This window comes from Pelophylax lessonae (genome assembly GCF_965119305.1).
Source record: "Pelophylax lessonae genome assembly, chromosome: 4".
Taxonomy (NCBI): Eukaryota; Metazoa; Chordata; class Amphibia; order Anura; family Ranidae; genus Pelophylax; species Pelophylax lessonae.
The window spans coordinates 90,266,519-90,291,386 of NC_138771.1; the positions used below are offsets into that span (position 1 = coordinate 90,266,519).

General features: G+C 45.8%; 1 protein-coding gene across 1 annotated transcript in view; it reads left to right on the plus strand.

The window, feature by feature from the left end:
• The first annotated feature begins 573 nt into the window (after positions 1 to 573).
• LEO1 (LEO1 homolog, Paf1/RNA polymerase II complex component) overlaps positions 574 to 24,868 on the plus strand; it is a 42,108-nt gene continuing 17,813 nt past the window's right edge. Inside the window, exons 1-6 of the mRNA XM_082255971.1 lie at positions 574 to 676; positions 5,518 to 6,471; positions 11,176 to 11,280; positions 17,862 to 17,956; positions 21,941 to 22,086; positions 24,444 to 24,528. Coding sequence (XP_082112097.1) covers positions 613 to 676; positions 5,518 to 6,471; positions 11,176 to 11,280; positions 17,862 to 17,956; positions 21,941 to 22,086; positions 24,444 to 24,528 — 1,449 coding nt within the window. The 5' untranslated portion in view covers positions 574 to 612. The remainder of the gene's footprint in view (positions 677 to 5,517; positions 6,472 to 11,175; positions 11,281 to 17,861; positions 17,957 to 21,940; positions 22,087 to 24,443; positions 24,529 to 24,868) is intronic.

Genomic DNA, 24,868 nt, shown 5'->3' on the forward strand with positions numbered 1-24,868 from the left:
GGATGGAAGGACAGATGGATGGAAGTACAGAGGGATTTGGGATGGAAGGACAGAGGGATGTGGGATGGAAGGACAGAGGGATTTGGGATGGAAGGACAGAGGGGTTTGGGATGGAAGGACAGAGGGATTTGGGATGGAAGGACAGAGGGATGTGGGATGGAAGGACAGAGGGATTTGGGATGGAAGGACAGAGGGATGTGGGATGGAAGGACAGAGGGGTTTGGGATGGAAGGACAGAGGGATTTGGGATGGAAGGACAGAGGGATGTGGGATGGAAGGACAGAGGGATTTGGGATGGAAGGACAGAGGGATGGAAGGACAGAGGGATGACGGCTATGGTAGAGAATCGGTCATTATATCGCCCCATGTGTTGAGTTGGGGTACAGCACCGATCACACCCTGGTCCTGTATTATAGATCGGGAAATATTTGTCTGTAAACACATTTTATGCAGAAATGATCAGTCCCTAGAAATGTTCCCGGACAGACATACCAGAGCTGATTGGTGGAGACACACACATCCTCTGGAGTGTCATCCACACTTCCGCCTCTACCAACTTCCGGGTAGCTACTTCCGCTTTTACGACGCTTCCTTTGGTTTGCGGCAGCGGCCATGGACGCGTTGGAGGGTCTGTTCGGTAGTGATGCCGAGTCTGAGCCCGAGCAGAAAGCGGAGGGTGAGTGGTGCTGGGAGGTGATATGGACTCTCATACATCTCCATGGCGGTGTGGTTGGTATTTGTCTTCCATGGGGAGTACATAGTGGGTCCCTCTGTGATCACACTGTAGGGACTCTGTAACCATCATGGAACCACAACTCTCAGCATGCTCTGCCCTCAATTTGTATTTACAGGAGGATGATAGAAGGGTATCTATCCTTATCCAGCTGGATAGACAGTTCCGGGGCATCAGATCACATATGACTGATCCAATCCCTGTACGGCAGATCCCGGGGGGTCACTGATCTGATCCCGTACGGCAGATCTTGTGGGGTCACTGATCCGATCCCGTACGGCAGATCCTGTGGGGTCACTGATCTGATCCCCGTACGGCAGATCCTGTGGGGGTCACTGATCTGATCCCCGTACGGCAGATCCTGTGGGGGTCACTGATCTGATCCCCGTACGGCAGATCCTGTGGGGTCACTGATCTGATCCCCGTACGGCAGATCCTGTGGGGTCACTGATCTGATCCCCGTACGGCAGATCCTGTGGGGTCACTGATCTGATCCCCGTACGGCAGATCCTGTGGGGTCACTGATCTGATCCCCGTACGGCAGATCCTGTGGGGTCACTGATCCGATCCCGTACGGCAGATCCTGTGGGGTCACTGATCTGATCCCCGTACGGCAGATCCCGGGGGGTCACTGATCTGATCCCCGTACGGCAGATCCCGGGGGGTCACTGATCTGATCCCCGTACGGCAGATCTTGTGGGGTCACTGATCCGATCCCGTACGGCAGATCTTGTGGGGTCACTGATCCGATCCCGTACGGCAGATCTTGTGGGGTCACTGATCCGATCCCGTACGGCAGATCTTGTGGGGTCACTGACCTGATCCCCGTACGGCAGATCTTGTGGGGTCACTGACCTGATCCCCGTACGGCAGATCCCGGGGTGGTCACTGACCTGATCCCCGTACGGCAGATCCCGGGGTGGTCACTGACCTGATCCCCGTACGGCAGATCCCGGGGGGGTCACTGACCTGATCCCAGTACGGCAGATCCCGGGGGGGGGGGGGGTCACTGACCTGATCCCCGTACGGCAGATCCCGGGGGGGGTCACTGACCTGATCCCCGTACGGCAGATCCCGGGGGGGGGTCACTGACCTGATCCCCGTACGGCAGATCCCGGGGGGGGGGGTCACTGACCTGATCCCCGTATGGCAGATCCCGGGGGGGGTCACTGACCTGATCCCCGTACGGCAGATCCCGGGGGGGGGGTCACTGACCTGATCCCCGTACGGCAGATCCCGGGGGGGGGGTCACTGACCTGATCCCCGTACGGCAGATCCCGGGGGGGGGGTCACTGACCTGATCCCCGTACGGCAGATCCCGGGGGGGGGGTCACTGACCTGATCCCCGTACGGCAGATCCCGGGGGGGGGTCACTGACCTGATCCCCGTACGGCAGATCCCGGGGGGGGGGGTCACTGACCTGATCCCCGTACGGCAGATCCCGGGGGGGGGGGTCACTGACCTGATCCCCGTACGGCAGATCCCGGGGGGGTCACTGACCTGATCCCCGTACGGCAGATCCCGGGGGGGTCACTGACCTGATCCCCGTACGGCAGATCCCGGGGGGGTCACTGACCTGATCCCCGTACGGCAGATCCCGGGGGGGTCACTGACCTGATCCCCGTACGGCAGATCCCGGGGGTCACTGATCTGATCCCCGTACGGCAGATCCCGGGGGGGGGGTCACTGATCCGATCCCGTATGGCAGATCGCGGGGGTCACTGATGTGATCACTAAATACTTGTTTAGGTCTAGGGAAGAGAAAGCAATTTTACTCACCGAATCTATCACTCCAACAAGCGCCTTTCAGGCTGTAAAGCTTGTTTGCTGTACTTGGTTTAGTTTTTTTTTTTTTTTTTCAACCCGTAGGCTTAATGAAAAAAAAAAAGTGGAACTGATTTCCCCATCCACAAAGTCAAGGTGCATGGGGAATCCTCTCTGCTGCGCTATTGTAGCCTGACAATAGGGAGACTTCTCTCAGAATACACAGATCAGCACTGCAGCAGTGATCGAGCAGGTTTTATCCAACAGAGCGGCTGAACAGAAGTCAATCGATCAACTGCAGTGGCCACACGTGGATCAAAATGTGGCTAGTCTCTGCTGGACCTGCCAAATATTGATCCATCTATGGCTATCTTAGAACCGGTCTCTGCAGCCTCTTCTCCCCTGCATTCGGTCAGTGGGAGGACCACTGACATCAAGTACAGCACAGAGCCTGTATTGAATGGGAGGATGCCAAGGGACAGTAGAGAAGAGTGCCTAAAGACCTGGCAGAGACCTGCAAGGTCTTTGGCCACGATGGTGGGGTGAGAGCACATTGACAAAAAAGAACACTGAGCTGCAAGGAGCTCTACACTGGACTCCATTGACGAGTAATTATTGTGTTTTATTTTTTTTTATTTGCACACAGGAACAATTGCCAAGGAATAAAAATACATAGGTGTGAAGTTCCTCCTTAAAGCCAAGTTCCGGCCACAAAATAGTCGGTTTTGGGCCATCCACTTGCTTTTTGTCACCTGAAAAATAAATGGATAGTTACAATTTTTTTTTTTGTTTACTTACCTTGTTATTGAAGAAAAATATACTCACCTTTCTTCCACTTCCTCCCTCTGCGGCCGCGGCCCGCGACGTCACTTCCTCTCTGCATTGATTCCTGCGAGCTGAACATCATCGCTCCCAGGAATCCATGCGCCTGCACCGGCCCCGACGTCAGTTCCGGTGCGGGCGCGTCATTCCCTTCTAAACAGCTTCTGGGCATGCCCATAAGCTGTGGAGGGATGACATGCCCGCACCGGAAGTGACGAGCGGGGCCGGCGCTTTTTTGGCTCTGCTCATGCAGTCCGGGGATTTTGAAGTCCCCCTCTTCTTCCCCTTCTTCTTTATGGCTTCTGGGATGGATCAGAATGGTCATGTGTCCACTTTGACCATTTGGAATCCATTTGGATCTGTCCCTGGAAGCCCTACAATAATAAGAGGAATAAGAGCAGGGTTTTAAATCCCTGAGCTACTACACCAGCTGTGTGGGCACACACAGCTCATCACCCACAGAGGTAAGTACAGCGAGTGTATAAGGTGTTAATTTGCCTCTTCATTTTTCCTAAAAATTTAAAACTAACACATTGAGACAGGTGAAGGAAGAATAGCTACCAGTAAGTGATACTTAGTTTTAGGATTGTAAGCACATTTACAACCCCTGCATGGGCTGTTTATATCACTGCGATGCATTACAGTGTGGAAAGAGAAGGTCCCTCACTGTTTCTTCCTGCAGTAGTATGAATTTAGGGGTCCCTAGAAATACATTTTGCACGTAGCACTTTTATTTGGGAAAAGATCAATACAAAGAAGAGAGATGTATATTATTTATAGCTTTTTGATCACTGCTTAGGGATAATCATTCAAATTATCCAAAGAAATATACAGTGGGGAAAGTAATTTTTTGATCCCCTACAGATTTTGTAAGTTTGCCCACTTACAAAGAAATGAAGGGTCTACATTTTTTACCATAGGTGTATTTTAAATGATAGAGACAGAATATCAACCAAAAATCCAGGAAAAACACACAAAACAAATGCTTTAAATTTAGTTGCACTTCAGTGAGTAAAATAAGTATTTGATCACCAAGCAAACCGTGGCTTAGTACTTGGTGGAGAAACCCCTTGTTGGCATGCACAGAGGTAAGATGATTCTTGTAGTTAGTTACCAGGTTTGCACACATCTCAGGAGGGTTTTTGGGCCACTCTTCTTTACAGATCTCTAAATCCTTAGGGTCTCTTGGCAACTCGAAGTTTCAGCTCCCTCCATAAATTTTCTATAGGATTGTTTCCTCCTCTGGGCTGGACTGCAGGGATGGTGTTCTTAGGGTCATAGTCAGCATTTTTCTTCCTCAAAACGCAGTGAGTCGAGTGAACACCAAAGAGCTAAATTTTGGTCTCATCTGACCACAGCACTTTCTCCCAATCCTTCTCTAAATCATTTAGAGGTTCATTGGCATAACAGTACACGTGCCTTCTTGAGGAGGGGGATTCCCCCGCGTTTGAAGGAAGAAAAGTGCTGACTGACTCTAAGAACACCATCCCTACAGTCAAGCACGGAGGTAGAAACATGCTTTGGGACTGTTTCTCTGCTAAAGGTACAGACCGACTTTGCCGCATTGAGGGGGCTAATGGATGGGGCCATGTATTGTAAAATCTTGGGTGAGAACCTTCTTCCCTCAGCCAAAACATTGAAGATGGGTCATGGATGGGGTCTTTCAGCATGACAATGACCCAAAACCTACTGCCAAGGCAACAAAAGAGTGGCTCAAGAAGAAGCACATTAAGGTCTTGGAGTGGCCCGGCCAGTCTCCAGACATTAATCCCATAGAACATTTATGAAGGGAGCTGAAAACTTTGAGCTGCCAAGTGACAGCCAAGAAACCTTAAGGATTTAGAGAAGATCTATAAAGAATAGTAGACCAAAATCCCTCCTGAGATGTGTGTAAACCTGGTAAACATCTTACCTCTGTGCTTGCCAACAAGGGTTTCTCCACCAAGTACTAAGTCGTGTTTTGCTTGGGGATCAAATACCTATTTTAATCACTGAACTGCAACTCAATTTATAATTTTTATCCTGTGTTTTTCTAGATTTTTGGTTGATATTATGTCTGCTGTACTGGGCTTATCTGTGAACGGTTGCAATGAGAGTTCCTATGAGATTATAGATCACCATTTACTACACATTTAGATCACCTATTTTTATTAGAAAATTTAAATGTATAATTTTTTTATTTATTTTTTTTATTCCAGACTCTGATTCTGGGTCCGGCTCTGATTCAGAACCAAGGAACGTTGGCTCGGTTAGTAATCCCTCTGGAAGTGACAGTGATGACGATGGACATTCCGCCGTGAAACCCAGCAATAAAGAATTGTTTGGGGATGACAGTGAGGACGAAGCTGGCTCTCAGCACAGTGGTAGTTACAATCGTTCAGAGAGATCGGATAATCAGTCTGAAGGTAATGTTCACTCCGATCAGGAAAACGATCAGTCAGATGCTGAACAGCATAGTGGTTCTGAAAATTATCACGATGAAGATGGGGGGCACAAATCCGATCACAGTAGCCGTCACTCAGATGCTGAGGGCTCAGAAAAAGAAGCCCATTCTGAGGATGAAAAGTGGGCCAGGGATGATAAAAGTGATCAATCAGACGAAGAGGAAAAAATGCAGAACTCCGATGATGAGGTCCAACATTCCGATGAGGAAGGTAACCTTCGATCAGATGATGAGATGGACAGGCAGTCTGATGGAGAAGACCGTGAAACCCACCACTCTGATGGCGAAGATCACAGGCAGCACTCAGATGATGACAATGAACACAGACATTCTGATTATGAGAGGCAGCACTCTGATGGAGATGACCATCCACGATCAGACGATGAGGAGCTAAAGATCCAACATTCAGATGATGAACTGGAGAGACGGAGATCAGATGACGAGCAGCAACACTCGGATGATGAAGATCAGGAGCACAGACACTCTGATGATGAACGTCCTCAACATTCTGATGATGAACGTCCTCAACATTCTGATGATGAACGTCCTCAACATTCTGATGATGAACGTCCTCAACATTCTGATGATGAACGTCCTCAACATTCTGATGATGAACGTCCTCAACATTCTGATGATGAACAAATTGAGCGGCATCGATCAGACGATGAGCTACAGCATTCTGATGGTGAAGAACAAGAGCACAAATCAGGTTAGTTGTACTGAGCTCCCTTTTTAAAGTAATATTCCAGGATAGACCTAAATTTCTCTTTCTCTTACGTCCTCCGACAGTCGCTGCCTCCTCTAAGTCCTCACTGTTGGGTATTGTCTTCCTATCCGTAGGAATAGCTAGGCATATAGACTTAGTCCAAAGACAAAAGGCATTAGCATATACACACCCACGGGGGCTGTCCCATCCGGTCAATACCCCCCCTGCATCACCACTCCCAACTCAGTTTTAATTTGCCTAGCGTCAGGAATAGTCAGGCTATCTTGTGCTGGGGCTTCAGTCTCAGCCTTCCTAAATCTTTTATTTGATTTTCTTTTAAATGTCAGTTTTTTCTCTCACTTTACTAGCTGTTTATTTTGTCAGCTTTACTGTTAGTTTATTCTTCGGATGAAGATGGATCATGCGGTGCTGGGATTCGGACTGGCCGCCCTGGTTCTCCAGGGCACAGAGGGTCAGATGGACCCCCAGCCCGCCATCGAGCGTTCAGCTATGGTTCGCTCTGGCATTAAGAACGACACCTCCCTGTTCGCTGCAGGGATGCAGCCGTGAGGTGGCTACCTCACAGGACTCGTCTGCGGTGCTGCAGTGTCATGTCCCTGGCTCACGGCACTCCCTGTCAGATGAGGACAGAGGTTTATCCGTGCATGGAGGCTCCCCCACGCCATTGGGTACAGGTAAGTACTTTTCTGTGTGGGGGCCTCTGCCTGGGGTGGCAGTCTATGTTGCTGTGTGTCCCCATGTATGTGCCTGTGTGACTCCCTGTGCGATCCCTGCGGGGTTCGCTTTGTGCAGATCTGTATGTTTGCTGGGGGTCCCTGTGTCACCTTTGGTGCATGTTTGGGGGTACAGACTTGTGTGTTGTGCGGCGACCGCTGCGGGGGTAAATTTGCGCGGTCCGCCATGTTTTTACTATGCACACGTGTATGGCCCCTCTGGGGCGAGTATACAGGTAATTTTGGCGCCATCCGCCGCCATTTTGTGGGCGGTAGAACGATCGGTTCGGCCGCATGTCGGCGGCCATCTTGGCGTAGCCTCCTATGCATCCCTATGGGGCAGCCATTTTCCCTGGGGCCTGGCTTAAAGCCAGCCCCCTCCAGCAGCATTTCCTTTTCCTCTCAGGCAGCTAGGACACAGGTAACAACGATCTGCAGGCTCTGCAGTTTATCTCTCTGTCTTCTTCTGTATACTGCTTCTGGCTCAGTTTTCTTTCTCCTTTTGGGGGTCTTCATAGCTGTGACAGTAGCGGTGGGCTGCGCACTCCGCAGCGCTATTTAAGAGGACAGTACACTACTTTTTTGCACTGTGGTTTTTTTCTCGTCTTGAGCCATGGATTCTCAGGAAAGCAAGTTTCCTCCAGCTTTAGTGGGGGGCCCCAGTTCTCCTGTGGCCCCGCTGCGACCTGATCTGGCTGCTGTAATTGCGACTTTAGTGGCAAATCTGGAAATGCTGATGTCTGAACGGGCTGCAAGAAAACGGCCCAGGCTGTCTCTCTCTTCTGATTCAGATGGGGATATGGCTGCTGTTGCTGCTGCTGCGAGCGTGCCCTTTTCAGGGTCTGAGGGGGAGGCTGAGGTGGAGGGTGTTGATACATCCTCCCCAGGGTCACCTGAAGAACGGGCGACCTTGGATGAGTTGATTATTTTGGTTAAGGATACCTTACATTTGGAGGACAAGCCAAGTCCTCCGGGCGTTGTGTCCTCTTTTGGGACGCACAGGGCCCGCAAGTCTGTGCAGGTTTTTCCCTGCCCTGCTGAATTTCATTACACTGTTAATGAAATGTGGCGCACATTAAAACGTCCATTCCTGGTACCTAGTCGGTTCAAATTGCTATTATCCTTTTGCGCCGGCTATGGAATTGCGATGGTGTGTGCCTCCACAGGTAGATCACACTGTGGCCATGCTGAACAAGGCTACCTTGGTTCCTACTGAGGATACCCCAGTTTTCCGGGATCCCACGGACCGGCGGTTGGAGTCTCTAGCCCGCCATTCCTATACGGTGGCGGGTTCGTTGCTCAAACCCGTTTTCGCGTCCGTTATGGTGGCTCATGCGGTGGCTGATTGGATTAAGATGTTTAGAAGCAACCTAGTGTCTGATGACGTGCCGCCTGCACGACTGGAAATGGTGGACCAGATCCACCAAGGAGTCATGTATCTGTGTGATGCAGCCCTGAATGAGGCCCCCTTGGTGGCTCGCCTCTCGAGTGTCGCGGTACTTAACCGGCGACTGATATGGCTGAAGAGCTGGTCGGCCAACCAGTCCTCGCGGAAAACTGTTGCTGATTTTCCCTATGCTGGCTCTCGCCTTTTTGGCGAGGCGTTGGATACCTTGGTAAAAGGCGTCACGGGGGGCAAGAGCACTATGCTACCCCAGAACCCGAAGAACAAGTCGTTCCGTGGCAAGCGGGGTTCTGCGTCTAGATCTAATCTTTCGTGCCTTTCGGAACCAATCCAAGGGCAGGCCCTTCAAGGCCCAGGGCAACCAGAAGAAACCCTGGGCGGGTAAGCAGAAGACCGGCAATGCCGGCTCGGTGGGTCACTCCGCCTCTGCTTGAAAGGGCGCCCTCACCCGTTTCTGGGGTGGGGGGACGTTTGCGTGGTTTCCTCCAGCCTTGGCTGCTCCGGATCTCGGACAGGTGGGTCCAGGAAATCGTTCGATCAGGTTACAAGATCGAATTCCTTTCCAGGCCGGCGGACAGATTCTTTCCCTCCAATCTCCATCTGCTTCCGGGGCGTTTGCAGAACTTGCATCGAGCGGTGCAGGACCTGCTTGCTCAGGGGGTGATTGTACCGGTGCCTCATTGGGACAGGTTTCGGGGGTTTTATTCGAATCTGTTCACTGTGCCCAGGAAGGAGGGCAAAGTGCGTCCTATTCTGGACCTGAAAGCACTGAACCGCTTTGTGCGTGTTCGGAAGTTTCGAATGGAGTCTCTCCGTTCGGTAGTGGCCTCCTTGAGTCTGGGAGAGTTCCTAGCTTCGATAGATCTGAAGGATGCGTACCTGCACATCCCCATTTTCGAGGGTCATCAGCAGTACCTTCGGTTCGCTATCGCAGAGGACCACTACCAGTTTGTGGCGTTACCGTTCGGTCTCGCTTCAGCACCCAGGGTGTTTACCAAGGTGTTGGCACCGGTTCTGGGCCTGCTGCGGGCCCAGGGCATTGCGGTCCTGGGGTACCTGGACGATCTACTTCTGAGATCGCGTGCCAGTCAGGACCTTGTGCGCGATCTGTCCATCACGGTACAGACGCTCCAGGAGTTCGGGTGGACCATCAACGCTCAAAAATCAGCGTTGTCTCCGTCGCTTCGCCTTCCCTATCTGGGAATGGTTCTGGACTCTGGCATTTGCTTTCCTGGGCTGTTGCTCCTGTTGAGCATTGTTTTTTTCTGTTGCCCATTTGGTTATCTTACGGTGCATGCAAGATTCCTTTCTCTGATGTGGGTACTGCGTTGCCTTTTCTACGGTTGCGTCTCCCACCCCTCATGTCTATACTGCTTTGGGACATCCCAACAGTGAGGACTTAGAGGAGGCGGCGACTGTCGGAGGACGTAAGAGAAAACGGAATTTTTGTAAAATCTTACCTGTAAAATTCCTTTCTCTGAGTCCTCCGACAGTCGCCGCCCCCGCCCCTCTTTTGGGGTTCTTATTACCTACTGCTATGCTACCAAACTGAGTTGGGAGTGGTGATGCAGGGGGGGTATTGACCGGATGGGACAGCCCCCGTGGGTGTGTATATGCTAATGCCTTTTGTCTTTGGACTAAGTCTATATGCCTAGCTATTCCTACGGATAGGAAGACAATACCCAAGAGTGAGGACTTAGAGGAGGCGACGACTGTCGGAGGACTCAGAGAAAGGAATTTTACAGGTAAGATTTTACAAAAATTCAGTTTTGTTCATTGATGGACACAGCTCCTTATCTTCTTGACCATTTGGTTATACTGCCCCCTACAGAAGTAGGACACTAGGTAGGAAAAAGCTTGACTAGGGCCTATGGGGCTCCCACTCTAAGCTATAGGCACTCAATTTTTTTTTCTGCCTAGTCAGGAGTAAGGACCTAATTCCTTGCTGGCTTCTTTGGTCCTGGCAATTTATTCCTTTTCAATTGAACCTTTTCCGGAAGATTCCTTGGGAATTTTTTTTGCTGTTCCCACACCTCATGTTTGACACTGTATTGGGACGCCCCAATGGTCAAAAAGATAAAGAGCTGTGTCCGTCAATGAACATCAGAGAAATGGATTTTACAGTAATTCAAAAATCCCATTATTCTTAAAAATCCTGTCTCCTCCCTCCTAACCTGTGTAGAAAGATGTATATACTTACCTATTTTCCAGCCATTCAGGTCACATGATCCCCCGTTGTGTCAGCCAACAGTGGCTGCAGGGGAGAGGAAAGAGCACATGGCAATGCCTGGGAGTGGTGTAATCACTCATAGGCTTACTATGGCCCATCCGTTGTCAGCGTGCCCTTCTCTCCTGTGCAGTTGGCTGACACAGGGGAGCCGGATCACATGACTGCACTGGAGCAGGTTGAATATAGGTGAGTATTTACATCTTTCTTACACTGCTTAGTATGTATAAGTGTTCGGGGGGGGGGGGGGGGTTGATTGTAATTGGAACATATGTCCCGGTGTTTGTAAAATTCTTTGAGATCATTCAGCTATGTTTTCGATTTCTTGGTATCCTTTGCAGTGTCTGGAAAAGGAAGTGACAGTGAAGAGGAGATTGTTCGACATAGACATAAGAAGGCAATAGCTTCGGATTCTGATGAGGATAGTGATGCAGAAGGTGGTAAAGGTATATTCCTCTTATTCTTTTTAAAAACCAGGTGTGGTGATGAGCTTCAGATTAAATGTCGGCATTTGTTTAAAATGACCCTCTGATGTAATATATTAATTTTATTCTGTTATTTTTTTGCAGTTATTGGAATATAAAACATTCAGCATTGAGCTAATAAAATTTGTTTATAGAGGCTTGATACAACTGCAGAAAACAAGCTAAAAAGCATGACCAAGCAAGCCCATCCCCAACAGGCCATGTTTAGAAATTTCCCTCATAGAACTGTCATAAATACCAAACCATTGACAATAATTTAACCACTTCCTGCCCAGCGTATTGTCAATTGTCAGCCTGCCCTGGCAGGTCCTTTTCCATCCTGACTGGACGTCATGTGAAAGCGCAGATCGCGGGACCGCGTAGCAGCACGATCGGTCACCAGCTGTGTCCACAGGACCCAGCCGATGACCAGTGTACTGCAGTGGTCTCAAAATTATGGCCCTCCAGTTGTTCAGAAACTACAACTCCCATCATGCCTAGTCATGTCTGTGAATGTCAGAGTTTTACAATGCCTCATGGGACGTGTAGTACCTGCAACAGCTGGAGGGCCGTAGTTTGGAGATCCCCGGTGTACCGACTTGCTGCCTGTACCATGTGACCGCTGTGAGCATTCACAGCAGGTCACATTAGTTGTACTCCATGGATGGCTTCCTTTCATGCCATCCATTGTGTACAATTGTGTTGCTAGCTGTGATTGGTCAATTCAATCATATGATACAGACAGGGCCAATCACAGCCCATCTGTACCATGTGAATAGCTTTGACCAATCACAGCTAATCGCAACAAAACAAACTGATTCAGTTTCATTCAGTAAAGTGAATTTAGGGCTGCAACTAATGATTATTTTAATAATCGATTAGTTGCCGATTATTTTTTCGATTAATCGGATAAAATCATAAAAAAACTCAATATGCCTTTTTTTTCATTTATTTAAAATAATAATGAACAAACAGAGTGTTAGTGCCGGTTCACACTTGTGCGGTTTGCGAGATCGCATGTAATTCGGAATGCACTGCTCCTAAATTACATGCGATTTCATGTACGGATGTGAGTTCAGCCATACACTTTGTATGGCTGAATTCGCAGCGCATCCGCCGCAAACTCGCACATGAGGCTTTTTTTTGAGCTGCCTCAGAATCGGATCGCACAGTGGTTCACACTTGTGCGATCCGATTCTGTGCGAACTTGCAGATCGCACTGCGATATGCAATCAAACTGGGGGTGTCGTTAACATTTAATTGACACCCCCTGTGTATCGCATATGGCAGTGTGAACTGCCAGATGTGCGGATGCGATGCGGGAACAGGCTGCGTATTCGCAGCGTCCCCACATTGCAGAAATGTGAACCGAGCCTAATACCAAAACTTTTTTTTTTTTTTTTCAATTAAGCTGCTATATACTGTAAATAATATAATAAATGCTTATCTAGATAAAAGAGTTAATATTCCTTATAAGGTGCAATATTATAATAGAAAAATAAGTGAATAAAAACATCCCTGTCAGCCATAGATATGAAATAGGGAGCATAGAAAGACCACCTATATGTGTTATATGGACGTTTTTAATCACTCTTTTTTCTATTCTAATATTGCACTTTATAAGGAATATTAACTCTTTTATCTGGATAAGCTTTTATTATATTTTTTGGCGGGCTGCATTGCATGGACAGGACACTGTATCACTAAGCTCGACACTCAAGTTCTGCTGCTTCTGTTCTCTCTTTTCTCCCTCACCTCGATCTGACTGACTCCCTCACTGACGTCAGCAAGAAGTCGGAGAGGAAGGGCAGAGAGGAAAGGAGGAGGGAGGGGGAGGTCACGGAAGTGTCGAGCTGTGAGAGAGACAGTGAGTGCAGCCAGCGGCTTCACAGAGGAGACTGAGCTTGCTGACAGGCGGGGAAAGTCCAGAACGCAGCACCACTAATCGACGGAGCAACTAATCGATAATGACAACGATTGTAATTATCTATTATCGATTTAGTCGATTAGTTGTTTCAGCCCTAGCTTGCTTATAGCAATGCAATTCACGGCTATAAGCAAACGTGTATAAAAAAAATAATAAATCCTGACTGCTTTCCCAGAGTAGTACAATGTTACTGTGGTAACATATTGCTCTGGTCACAGTGTGTTCAAAAAAATTGTAAAAAAAAAATGTATTTTTTTTATACTGTCACCAGTCAGTGTCCCTGATCAATGCCCCACCAGTTATGATAACGCTGTACTGCACTGATGACAGTATAAAAAAAAAAAAAAAAAAATGGTGACATTTTTTTTATTTTTCTTAATTTTCCCAGAAGTGACTTAAAACTTCCAAAAACCAGCCATGCCTCTTTTGAAATACCTTGGACTGTCTACTTTCCAAAAAGGGGTAATTTGAGGGGTATATTTACTGTCCTAGCATTTTAGGGCCTCAAAAAAATGAGATAGGCCATCAGTACATCTGGATTGATCGATTTCAAGATATATACCATAGTTTGTGGACACTCTAGATTTCTTAGACTAAATAATGTACACTGATTTGTGTTATTTTCACCAAAGAAATGTAACAAAATACATTTGGGCTAAATTTATGAAGAACAATTATTTGCAAAATTTTGAAATGGGGGAAAAAAAAAAAACCCCAGTGGTGATTAAATACCAGCATCAGAAAGCTCTAGTTGTGTGAAACAAATGATAAAAATTGAGTTTGGGTCCAGTGTTGTAGGACTGTGCAATTGTCATTCAAAGTGCGACAGCACTGAAAGCTGAAAATTGGGACTTGGCAGGAAGGGGGTAAAAGTGCCCAGTAATTGATATGGTTAAAGCACCTGTGCAAGGTAAGGGGTATCCTGATAACATGCTCAATAGAACATCCTGATGTAATAAATCAGTCCCAAGATGAGAGTCCATAAATAAAAGGATGCTAATTTTTTTTTTTTTTTGTTTTTGATCATGCGCTATAAACAAAAAAAGAGCGTCAATTTTGCAAAAATAATATTTTTCACATTTTTTATATGAAATTTCCCCCCAAAAAAAAGTAAAAATCTAAATTTTTTAACATTTTCGGCCAATTTGTTTTCTGCTACATATGTTTGGTAAAAAAAATCACAAAAAGCGTATTTTGATTGGTTTGCGCAAAAGTTATTGCGTTTACTTACAAAGGGAAAGATTTTTGTCATTTTTGTTGTTTTTTTTTTTTAACGCGTAATGGCGGCGATCTGCGTTTTTTTTTTTTTTTTGCGGTACTGCAACATTGCGGCGGACAGATCGGACCCTTGACTGACATTTTTGACACTTTTGGGGTTACCAGTGACATTTCTACAGTAATCAGTGCTATACATATGCACTGTTACTGTAAAATTACACTGGCAGTGAAGGGGTTAACTTTTTTTGAGAGGGAGGGGTTATGTGTGTCCCTAGGGGCGTGATTCTAACTGTGATTGGCTGTGGCTTGAGGTGTAGGAACAGTGATCAACGGTCCTACATAGTAGAACCGTATGATCACTGTTTCTACACAGGGGAGAATGACAGGCGGCTTGTTTACATCAGCCGCCTGCCTTTCTCCCTCTGCACCGACGATCGCCGGACATCGGGTCCGCCGGTCACACGCGCTCGCTCCCTAGACCCTCACAGGCTAGCGACGTAGTACTACGTCGCTCTGCCTGTGAGGGGCTGACTGCCGCAGTAAATAGTCGTGCAGCGGTCGGCAAGCGATTAAAATCAATCGTTTAATAGACAATTGAGAACTCACGAAATAGATGAGTATTACAGGCACAATAGATAAAACTGTCGATCTCTGAGCCTCTCCAAGCTGTCTTGGTGCAGTGGCAGCCTCGAGCACTGGCTGTGTTGTTCAGTAAAGCAGGAAGCAGCTGATGGCTGGTTACATGAGTTGCCAATTGTCTTTTTTATTTTTTTATTAAGCTATTGATTTTAATACTGCACTTAGTCTGGCGCCCCTCTTTAATCCTGATAACATGACCTGTTGGGGGTACTTGAGAACCCACTGCTCTGGAGGGATTTTTTTTTTACTTTTTCACCTAGTGATCCTGCCAGTAACAAACTATCTATCCTTAGGAGACAGTGTTCACTGACGGCACTGTATCTTTAACCCCTTTAAGACCGGAAGATTTTGCTGCTTAATTACCAAGCCCTATTTTGCAATTCGGCACTGCGTTTCTTTAACGGACAATTGCGCGGTCGTGCGACGCTGTACCCAAACAAAATTGACATCCTTTTTTTTTCCCCACAAATAGAGCTTTCTTTTGGTGGTATTCGATCACCTCTGCGATTTTTTTTTTTTTTTAATTTTTTGCGCTATAAACAAAAAAATTAGCGACAATTTTGAAAAAAAAAAAACAATATTTTCACATTCTGCTACATAACATTCCCAAAAAAATGTAAAAATCAAATTTTTTTTAGCATTTTAGGCCAATTTGTTTTCTGCTACATATTTTTGGTAAAAAAAAAAATCACAATAGGCGTATTTTGATTGGTTTGCACAAAAGTTATTGCGTTTACTAACTACGGGAAAGATTTATGTCTTTTTTTTTTTTTTTTTTACTAGCGCCAATATTTTTAGCGGGACTGCGACATTTTATTGTTTTTTTAGTAATGACGGCGATCTGCGTTTTTTTTTTTTTTTTTTTTTTTGCGGGACTGCGACATTGCGGCGGACATATCGGACCCCTAACTGACATTTTTGACACTTTTGGGGGGACCAGTGAAATTACTACAGTATCAGTGCTAAAAAATATGCACTGTTACTGTAATAATGCCATTGGCAGGAAAGGGGTTAATACTTTTGGTGATCAAGGCGTTAATTGTAAGCCTAGGGGAGTGATTCTAACTGTGGGGGGGGGTTGGGCTTTTGAAATGATCATAGAGACATGTGATCCTATATAGCAGGATCGCATAGTCTCTGTGATCATTGCAGGGAGAAGGACGGACGGCTGTGTTTTACGCGCTCCCGCCCCCGCTCGTCCCGGGGAAACCTGTGTGTGTATGTGTGTGTGTGTGTGTTAGGCGGCTCAGATTGGTCCAGCTTGGACTTATGTAACTTTGCTTTGAATCTAGGAGCCAGTTTTTTGACTGGCGGGGCCAACCGTTGATCCTTAAAGGGGGTCTCTGATATGAGGGTGGGGGGTAATATAAAGGAACTCTGATCTAATGGGGGCCTGCAAGGGGGAGTGCTAATATAAGGTGGCTCTGATATAATGGGAGATCTCTAAAGGGGTGATGCTGATATAGGGGGACTCTGATCTAATGGTGAGGAGTGCTGACTTCTTATCAGTAGCAGTCAGCAACCCTCCCCCCCCCCCCCTTAGAGACCCCTTTTAGCGCACAATCCCCTTATATCAGCGCCCCTGCCCCTTAGAGTCCTCCATTAGATCAGTACGGCCCCCCTTATATCAGCGCCCCTGCTAATAAATTGCTTTACCGGCGGGACTCGGGAGCTGCTGCAAGCCAGTAAGTGTCTGAAGCTGGGAACTGGAGTTTAGGGGCAGAGCTGGGAGGTGGAGCAGCTGCGGCTCTAGGGCTTTTTTCCTCCCCTACAATGTGTGCACCGTCTTATTGTTTGCTAGCACACCCGGTGGTCCCAGCAACCAATGACTGGAATGCAAAGGCAGAAGGGAAGCGCCTGGCGGGGGAGAAGGCAGGCACAGCTGACAGAAGTTGAGCTCAGTGCTGAAAGTTGATATAGCTGTCTTAGGGGAACCCCCTCCACAATGGCAGAACTCTAGGGTACGGTTGCAAGTGTGACCATTGCAACCCTGGTAGTTCTGCCACTGGATGGAGGGGAGTTGTCTAGCCGGCGCCTGGAGCTGCAGGTCTGGTGCGGTGGGAGTTCTTAGCCCTTGTGCCATCGGTGGATCAGCTGCCGGGAGCCTGGACGCAGGGATGCAATTTCTAGACACCGTGGCGCCTGGGAATTATCGAGCCCTGGCATATACCATACCTGGCTTGTTCCCCTGGAAGCTGAAAATCACTGAAATAAAACACTACTGCTCCAGTGATATCCACTTGCTTCTGGGTCCTTTGCTGAGCTGCAGGCCTGATGCAGTCTGAATGCAGAAGCTCAGCACAGGCACCATCCAGGGAATGCTTTGCATTTTGTGAATGAAAGCAAAGTGTGCTCTTGGTCCAGGTGAAGAGTGTGACATTACCACCCCACATTTCTGCTTGTCCAATCAGAAAATGCTTTGTAATCATTCAGAAAATGCAAAGCATTCTCAGAATGGCATCCATGCTGAGTGGCCAACCTCCATCGTTCAGTAAGCAGGTGTGCAGCCGCTCAGAGTGGGACTCGGAAGCAAGTGAGAGCATTGGAATAGCGGTGTCTGCTTCAGTGATTTCCAGGTGCATCTGCCAGGTTTGGTATATACAAAGTTCCATCGATCCAAGCTGGTCCAATGCAACTATGTATAATAGAGCCATGCCTGGAATTCTTCAATATGTATGGGGAGGGAAGCAGTTCTGTCGTGAATAAAAGTCAGCTGACATAGGCCCTTACACAATTCTAGATCATTCCCCTTTGATCAGTTAATGTTCTCTTTTAATAGGGGAGAAAAAAGAAGCTGCTGATCTTTTTGGTGATGCGGATGATATTTCTTCTAGTGATGGAGAAGGAAAGCCTCCCACGCCTGGACAGCCCATGGTAAGTGTCTGTAAGCTAAAAATGTGAATGTGCCCCCGCTTAGGAAAAAAGCATATTTAGTGATAGGCGGCTGCTCATATGATATGAATGTAATTCCTCAATCTAATAAATACATAAAATACCAAGTGCAAGTAAAAAGTGACAATATTTGTACTGGTGAATATCAAAATCGTTCAAAAATAGTAATATCAATAAATATATACAAATTCATAAAGTGCCATTAAAGTCCTTGTGATAAAATGTGAATGCAATAAATGAGTTCAATGACCTGCCAGTTCTAGGAATCCAAGTGTTCGTGAGTCACTCAGTGCTCTCCTCCTGTGTCCCCACTCACCAGATAAATGGGAAAGATGGACATCTAATGCAATATAAGCATTGGGAGGGTCTGTGTTCTTGTATTCCTTCCTTCCTGGCGGAATTGGATATGTATCTATCGAACAATGAAGACTGGTGAATCGTTGGTTTTATGGCTCCCAGTAAGGATGTATTATGAAATTATAAAGGAGATCTCCATAGTGTAAAATTGGAGATTTATTAAATGATAAAAATAATCCACTTACAAATAAGAAAATCATGAAGGTATCATCTGAAGCCCAGTGGGAGGGGTGAAACGCGTAAAGTAGGAACCTAGCATCTGACGTCACTTCTGGTGGTTGGAACACACGCCAAGGCAGCGTTCACCACATGATTTTAGGGGCAGACTGCAATTTTCTTATATGTAAGTGGATTGTTTTTATCATTCAATAAATTTTACACTATGGAGATCTCCTTTATTATTTCATAATACATCCTTACTGGGAGCCATAAAACCAAGGATTCACCATCTGAGGATACCCCAGTCTTCACTGTTCGATAGATACATATCCAATTCCATCAGGAAGGAATACAAGAACACAGACCCACCCAATGCTTACATAGCATTAGATGGCCATCTTCCCCATTTATCTGGTGAGTGGGGACACAGGAGGGGAGCACTGAGTGACTCACGAACACTTGGATTCCTAGAACTTATTTATTGCATTTACATTTTATCACAAGGACTTTAATGGCACTTAATGAATTTGTATTTATTACTATTTTTGAATGATTTTGATCTTCACCAGCACAAATCTGGTCACTTTTTACTTAAACTTGGCACTTTATGTATTTGTTTATTAGTATGAGGAATTCCATTCATATCATAGAGCAAGCGCTGATACCCATACAATCAAGTGTCTGTAAGCACCCATTATTCCAGACAGCTTTTCTCATTGGTGAAATTTTCTCATAGCCATCTTTTTGAGGCATGTCATCAGTAAAGGCCTTTGCTTGGTGACCAGACCTACTCTGACAATCTTTTGAGATGTTTGCTGTATGTAAGCATGTGCAGATTATCTGAGTTTATTTCTAGCGCCATCTCCCATATAGAATAGCTTTTCCTTTGTGCACCTCCACATCTCTCACTACTAGCAATAGGTTATTGCATGATATACAGTATATTCTCCATTGTGTCTTGCTTAATTCCATGTGTGCTTTATGCTTGTGTTAGAGATGCAATAAAGTGTAACTAAACCCACCAATTTAATGGTTGTTTAACCACTTGCCGACCGCCGCACGACTATTTACGTCAGCGGTCAGCCCCTCACAGGCAGAGCTAGTCAACGGAGGCGCGCTCCCGCTAGCCTCCCCCCCCCCCCCCCCGCGTGTGTGACCGGCGGGCCCGATGTCCGCCGGTCACTCGGCGATCGTCAGTGCAGAGGGAGAAAGGCAGGCCACTAGTGTAAACAAGCTGCCTGTCATTCTCCCCTGTGTATGAATAGTGATCATACGGTTCTAAAATGTAGGACCGTTGATCACTGTTCCTACACCTCAAGCCACAGCCAATCACAGTTAGAATCACGCCCCCTAGGGACACACATAACCCCTCCCTCTCAAAAAAGTTAACCCCCTTCACTGCCAGTGTCATTTTACAGTAACAGTGCATATGTATAGCACTGATTACTGCAGTAATGTCACTGGTAACCCCAAAAGTGTCAAAAATGACAGTCAAGGGTCCGATCGGTCTGCCACAATGTCGCAGTCCCGCAAAAAAAAATCGCAGATCGCCGCCATTACTCGTTAAAAAAAACAACAAAAATGACAAATCTTTCCCTTTTTTAGTAAATGCAAATGCAAACCAATCAAAATACGCTTTTTTTTTTTTTTACCAACATATGGAAAAAAAAAAATTAGCCCAAAATATTAAAAAATTTTGATTTTTACTTTTTTTTTTTTGGGGGGGGGAATTTCATATAAAAAAAATTTGAAAAATATTGTTTTTGCAAAATTTACGCTGTTTTTTGTTTCTAGCGCAAAAAGTAAAAATCGCACAGGTGATCAAATGCCACCAAAAGAAAGCTCTGTTTGTGGGAAAAAAAGGACGTCAAATTCGTTTAGGTGCAGCGTCGCACAACCGCGCAATTGTCCGTTAAAGTCACGCAGACCCGAATCGCAAAATGGGTCAGGAAGGGGGTAAAATCTTCCGGGGCTTAATTGGTTAGAACTGTGACATTCAAGGCATGCTGTGCATGATTACTGACATGACCAAACTTTCAAGCCATCAAATGGATTGGGTCATAGCTGATCGCGTGCTGCACCATAGCAACTGCAGATCAAACAGCGGCTTAGATGGCAGCTACCTTTGCTGTAAAGGTTAGGAGTGTTTACCAATTACAAGGATACCATTAGATATATACACTGACGGCCACTTTATTAGGTACACCTGTTCAATTGCATGGTAACACAAATTGATAATCAGCCACGTCAGCATTTTAATGCATTTATGCAGACATGGTGAAGATGACTTGCTGAAGTTCAAACCGAGCAATTTAAGTGACTTTGAACATGGCATGGTTGCTGGTGCCAGGCAGGCTGGTCTGAGTATTTCAAAACCTGCTGATCTACTGGGATTTTTACGCACAGCCATCTCTCGGGTTTACAAAGAATGGTCCAAAAAATTTTCAGTGAGCGGCAGTTGTGGGGATGGAAATGCCTTGCTGATGTCAGAAGTCAGAGGAGAATTGGCAGGCTGGTTTGAGATGATAGAAAGGCAACAGTAACTCAAATAACCACTCCGTTACAACAAAGATATGCAGAATACCGTCTCTGAATGCACAACACATCGAACCTTGAAGCAGATGGGCTACATCAGCAGAAGACCACACTGGGTGCCCCTCCTGTCAGCTAAGAACAGGAAACTGAGGCTACAATTTTAAACAACCTCACCAAAATTAGACAATAAAAACTTTGCCTGGTATGATGAGTCTCGATTTCAGCTGCGACTCAGATGAGGGTCAAAATTTGGTGTAAACGGCATGAAAACATGGAACCATCCTGCCTTGTATCAATGGTTCAGGCTGGTGGTGGTCTAATGGTGTGGGGAATATTTTCTTGGCACACTTTGGGCCCCTTAGTACCAGTAGAGCTTCATTTGAATGCCACGGCCTACCAGAGTATTGTTGCTGACCATGTTCATCCCTTTATGACTACAGTGTACCCATCTTCTGATGGCTCCTTCCAGTAGGATAATGCACCATGTCACAAAGCTCAGATCATCTCACCACTGGTTTCTTGAACATGACAATGAGGTCATTGTACTCCAATGGCCTCCACACTCACCAGATCTCATCCAATAGAGCACCTTTTGGGATGTGGTGGAACGAAAGATTCCCATCATGGATGTGCAGACAATCTGCAGCAAAGGCGTAATGTTATCCTGTCAATAGGCACCAAAATCTAAGGAATGTTTCCAACACCTTGTTGAATCTATGCCACGATGAATTAGGGCAGTTGTAAAGGCAAAAAGGGGGTCCAACCTGGTACTAGCAAGGTTTACCTAATAAAGTGACCAGTGAGTGTATATTCCTGTGTCATTTTCCGTTTACCAGGAGGATTTTAATTTCAGTGTCCCTCTTATTCTTCTATGTGGTCCTGTTAATAATTGCACTATTTGTATAATGCTTCCAGGATGAGGATGGACTGGATCAGGACCAGCCAGAGGAAGAACCTGTCCCTGAGACCAGAATAGAAGTGGAGATCCCCAAAGTGAACACCGATCTCGGGAATGACTTGTATTTTGTCAAACTTCCCAACTTTCTCAGTGTTGAGCCCAGGTAAAGTATTGTCCTGTGTACTATGGGGGGGAATTTATAGAAATTGGAGCAGACAGAATCTGGAGCTGTGTATAGCAACCAATTACCTTCTATATTCAGCTTGTTTAGTTAAAGGGTAACTCCACTTTTGCGGGGAAAAAAATAAAAAATAGAGCGAATAAAAAAATATATAATGGCCCTTACAATTGCAACACAAGCGATATTGTAATTTTTAATGTTATTAAAAATTACCTTTCCTTTTCAATCTGCAGCTCTGTAATTTTCTGTAAAATGTAATGCAATATGGCAGCCTGCAGGCCACCTGCACACATCCCTAAAAATATCATTGCCTGCTTGTGTTATTTGGCTCACTGATTTTCCTAGATTACTGTACTAAGATGCAAGTCAGATTTTAGGCATCCCCTGCAATATGAATTCTATTTTTGGTGAAATACTCTCAAAGTGGTAATTACTTCTAAAGGGATACCAACTCTGCAACTTTCCTCATTAGGAGACTGCAGGTGCATCAGCTGTGTAGATTGAATGTAGAAACTCCCATTCAGGAACCAGACTTCCAAGGACATAGTAGAACATACAGCTTTTTCTTAAGAACAGTAACAAGTAGGACTCTGCTCTGAAGTTTGGTAAAATCGGTGCAATGTACATTGATCACTAAAGGTGCACCAACATTTTCACGCCCAAAAATGGTGTTATCAGCATTTTGCTGATAAGAGAAAAAGGTGCCAAAAACACAGGCGATTTTACTGTGCTTATGGTTTGTTTTTAATATGTCATGTGACTCAGAAACTGCATCTAAAACCTAACACTGGTGAGTTATTGTTGCGTTCTTGCTGCCTTTTCAATGGAGAGGTGTGTTTTGGGTGTGGTTTTTGTTAACTGACCCAAAATGCAACAAGCAGGATTTTTAACACCACAGCGGACCAATGTGAAGACATACGGTGGGTACGGAAAGTATTCAGACCCCCTTAAATTTTTCACTCTTTGTTATATTGCAGCCATTTGCTAAAATCATTTAGGTTCATTCTTCTTCCTCATGAATGTACACATAGCACCCCATACTGACAGAAAAACACAGAATTGTTGACATTGTTGCAGATTTATTAAAAAAGAAAAACTGAAATATCACATGGTCCTAAGTATTCAGACCCTTTGCTGTGACACTCATATTTAACTCAGGTGCTTTCCATTTCTTCTGATCATCCTTGAGATGGTTCTACACCTTCACCTTCTGAATACTTTCCGTACCCACTGTATGTAGAATTTAAAGAAATACATTTTTCTTGAGCTTTTCTTGCACTAAAGGGGCTAATAATGGCCGACAAAAAATTCATATATATTTAAATTCATGGTAATAATTACAAAGTTGACATATATATTAGGGATCGACCGATTATTGGCAACACCGATATATCGGGGGCCGATATGCACTTTCCCCGATATCGGAATCGGCCTTTGGATTTGCTGATATTTCGAGAAAGTGCTTGTACTGGGGTGATGCCTGCAGCTAGAGGCATCGCCCCGGTACCGGCGTCCATAGCCGACGGTCGGCTGACTTGTAATGACAACTGGTGCGGCTGAGAAGCCTCTTGGCTGTCATTACAAGGAGCGGGAGGGGGTGTCCCCTCCCTCCCGCCGCCTTCTGTGGCTCGCCCGGGTTGTCCCGCCGCTGCCGAAGAGAAGACCCGGTGTACTGCGTCTCCATGTAAAAAAACCCGGAAGTGATGTCATGACATCACTTCCGGGTACTCTGCACCGAATTAAAAAAACTGACAGCATTCAAAACAGCCAAACTTGGCGTTTTTGAATGCTTTTCGGTGCCGAGGAGGGGGTTTGGGGTCTTGGGTTTTAGACCCCCAGATCCCTCCACAAGAGTACCTTTTTTAGAAAAAAAAAAAAATTTTTTTACATGTCCAAAAATATTGGCAGGTATCGATCTCTAAAAAAAAAAAATAAATATATATATATACATACATACATACATACATACATACATTTTTTTTTTAATTGTGTATATAAACAGTCAGTTTTGGTTTTCGGCCAAGTGCATCTGCATTTTCGGTACCAAATTTCCATTTGGTACACCTCTATTGATCACCCAGAGGGGCTGTTTTTCCCTCAACCGAATTGTAGTTACTCTTTAAGCTTTGAAAATCATAGATGATTGGTTGACCTCAGCTGCTCCAGATTCTTTCTGCTCCAGTTTTGATAAATTCCCCTCTGTGTTTTATACTGTAAATTTGGGAATGTGGGTGTCTGACAAAAAATGTCTATTTCTATCCCTGTTTTGGATTTAAATTAAAGATATATTAGACATTTTCCTCTTACTACTGTCTAACCCAATCTATTTTGCATTGTAGACCTTTTGACCCTCAATATTACGAAGATGAATTTGAGGATGAAGAAATGTTAGATGAAGAGGGTAGAACTAGGCTGAAATTGAAGGTATTTTTTTTTCTATATCTTAGAAGATGGTATTGCCGACCTTGCTACATGTTAGAATTTAGAAAGCTGGGGCATAGTTTAGCTTTTGTGGTGGATCAGTGACTGGAAAAATGTAAAAAAAATTTTCATTTTTTTCTATGGGCAACAAGTGCTGCTTTTTTTTTTTTTAATGCTCCTTTTTTTAAAGTATGGCAGGGTTCGGCAAACCCCAAGGTGCTAGGTAGCCATGGCGACCAATAACCGTGTCCTAGAGCCTGGGCTTCTGCCAGCCCATTCACTGCAACTATTATCGCCCGGCGCCCCAGACATGCAGCTCTGGGTGCTGGCCGGCCTATCCCCC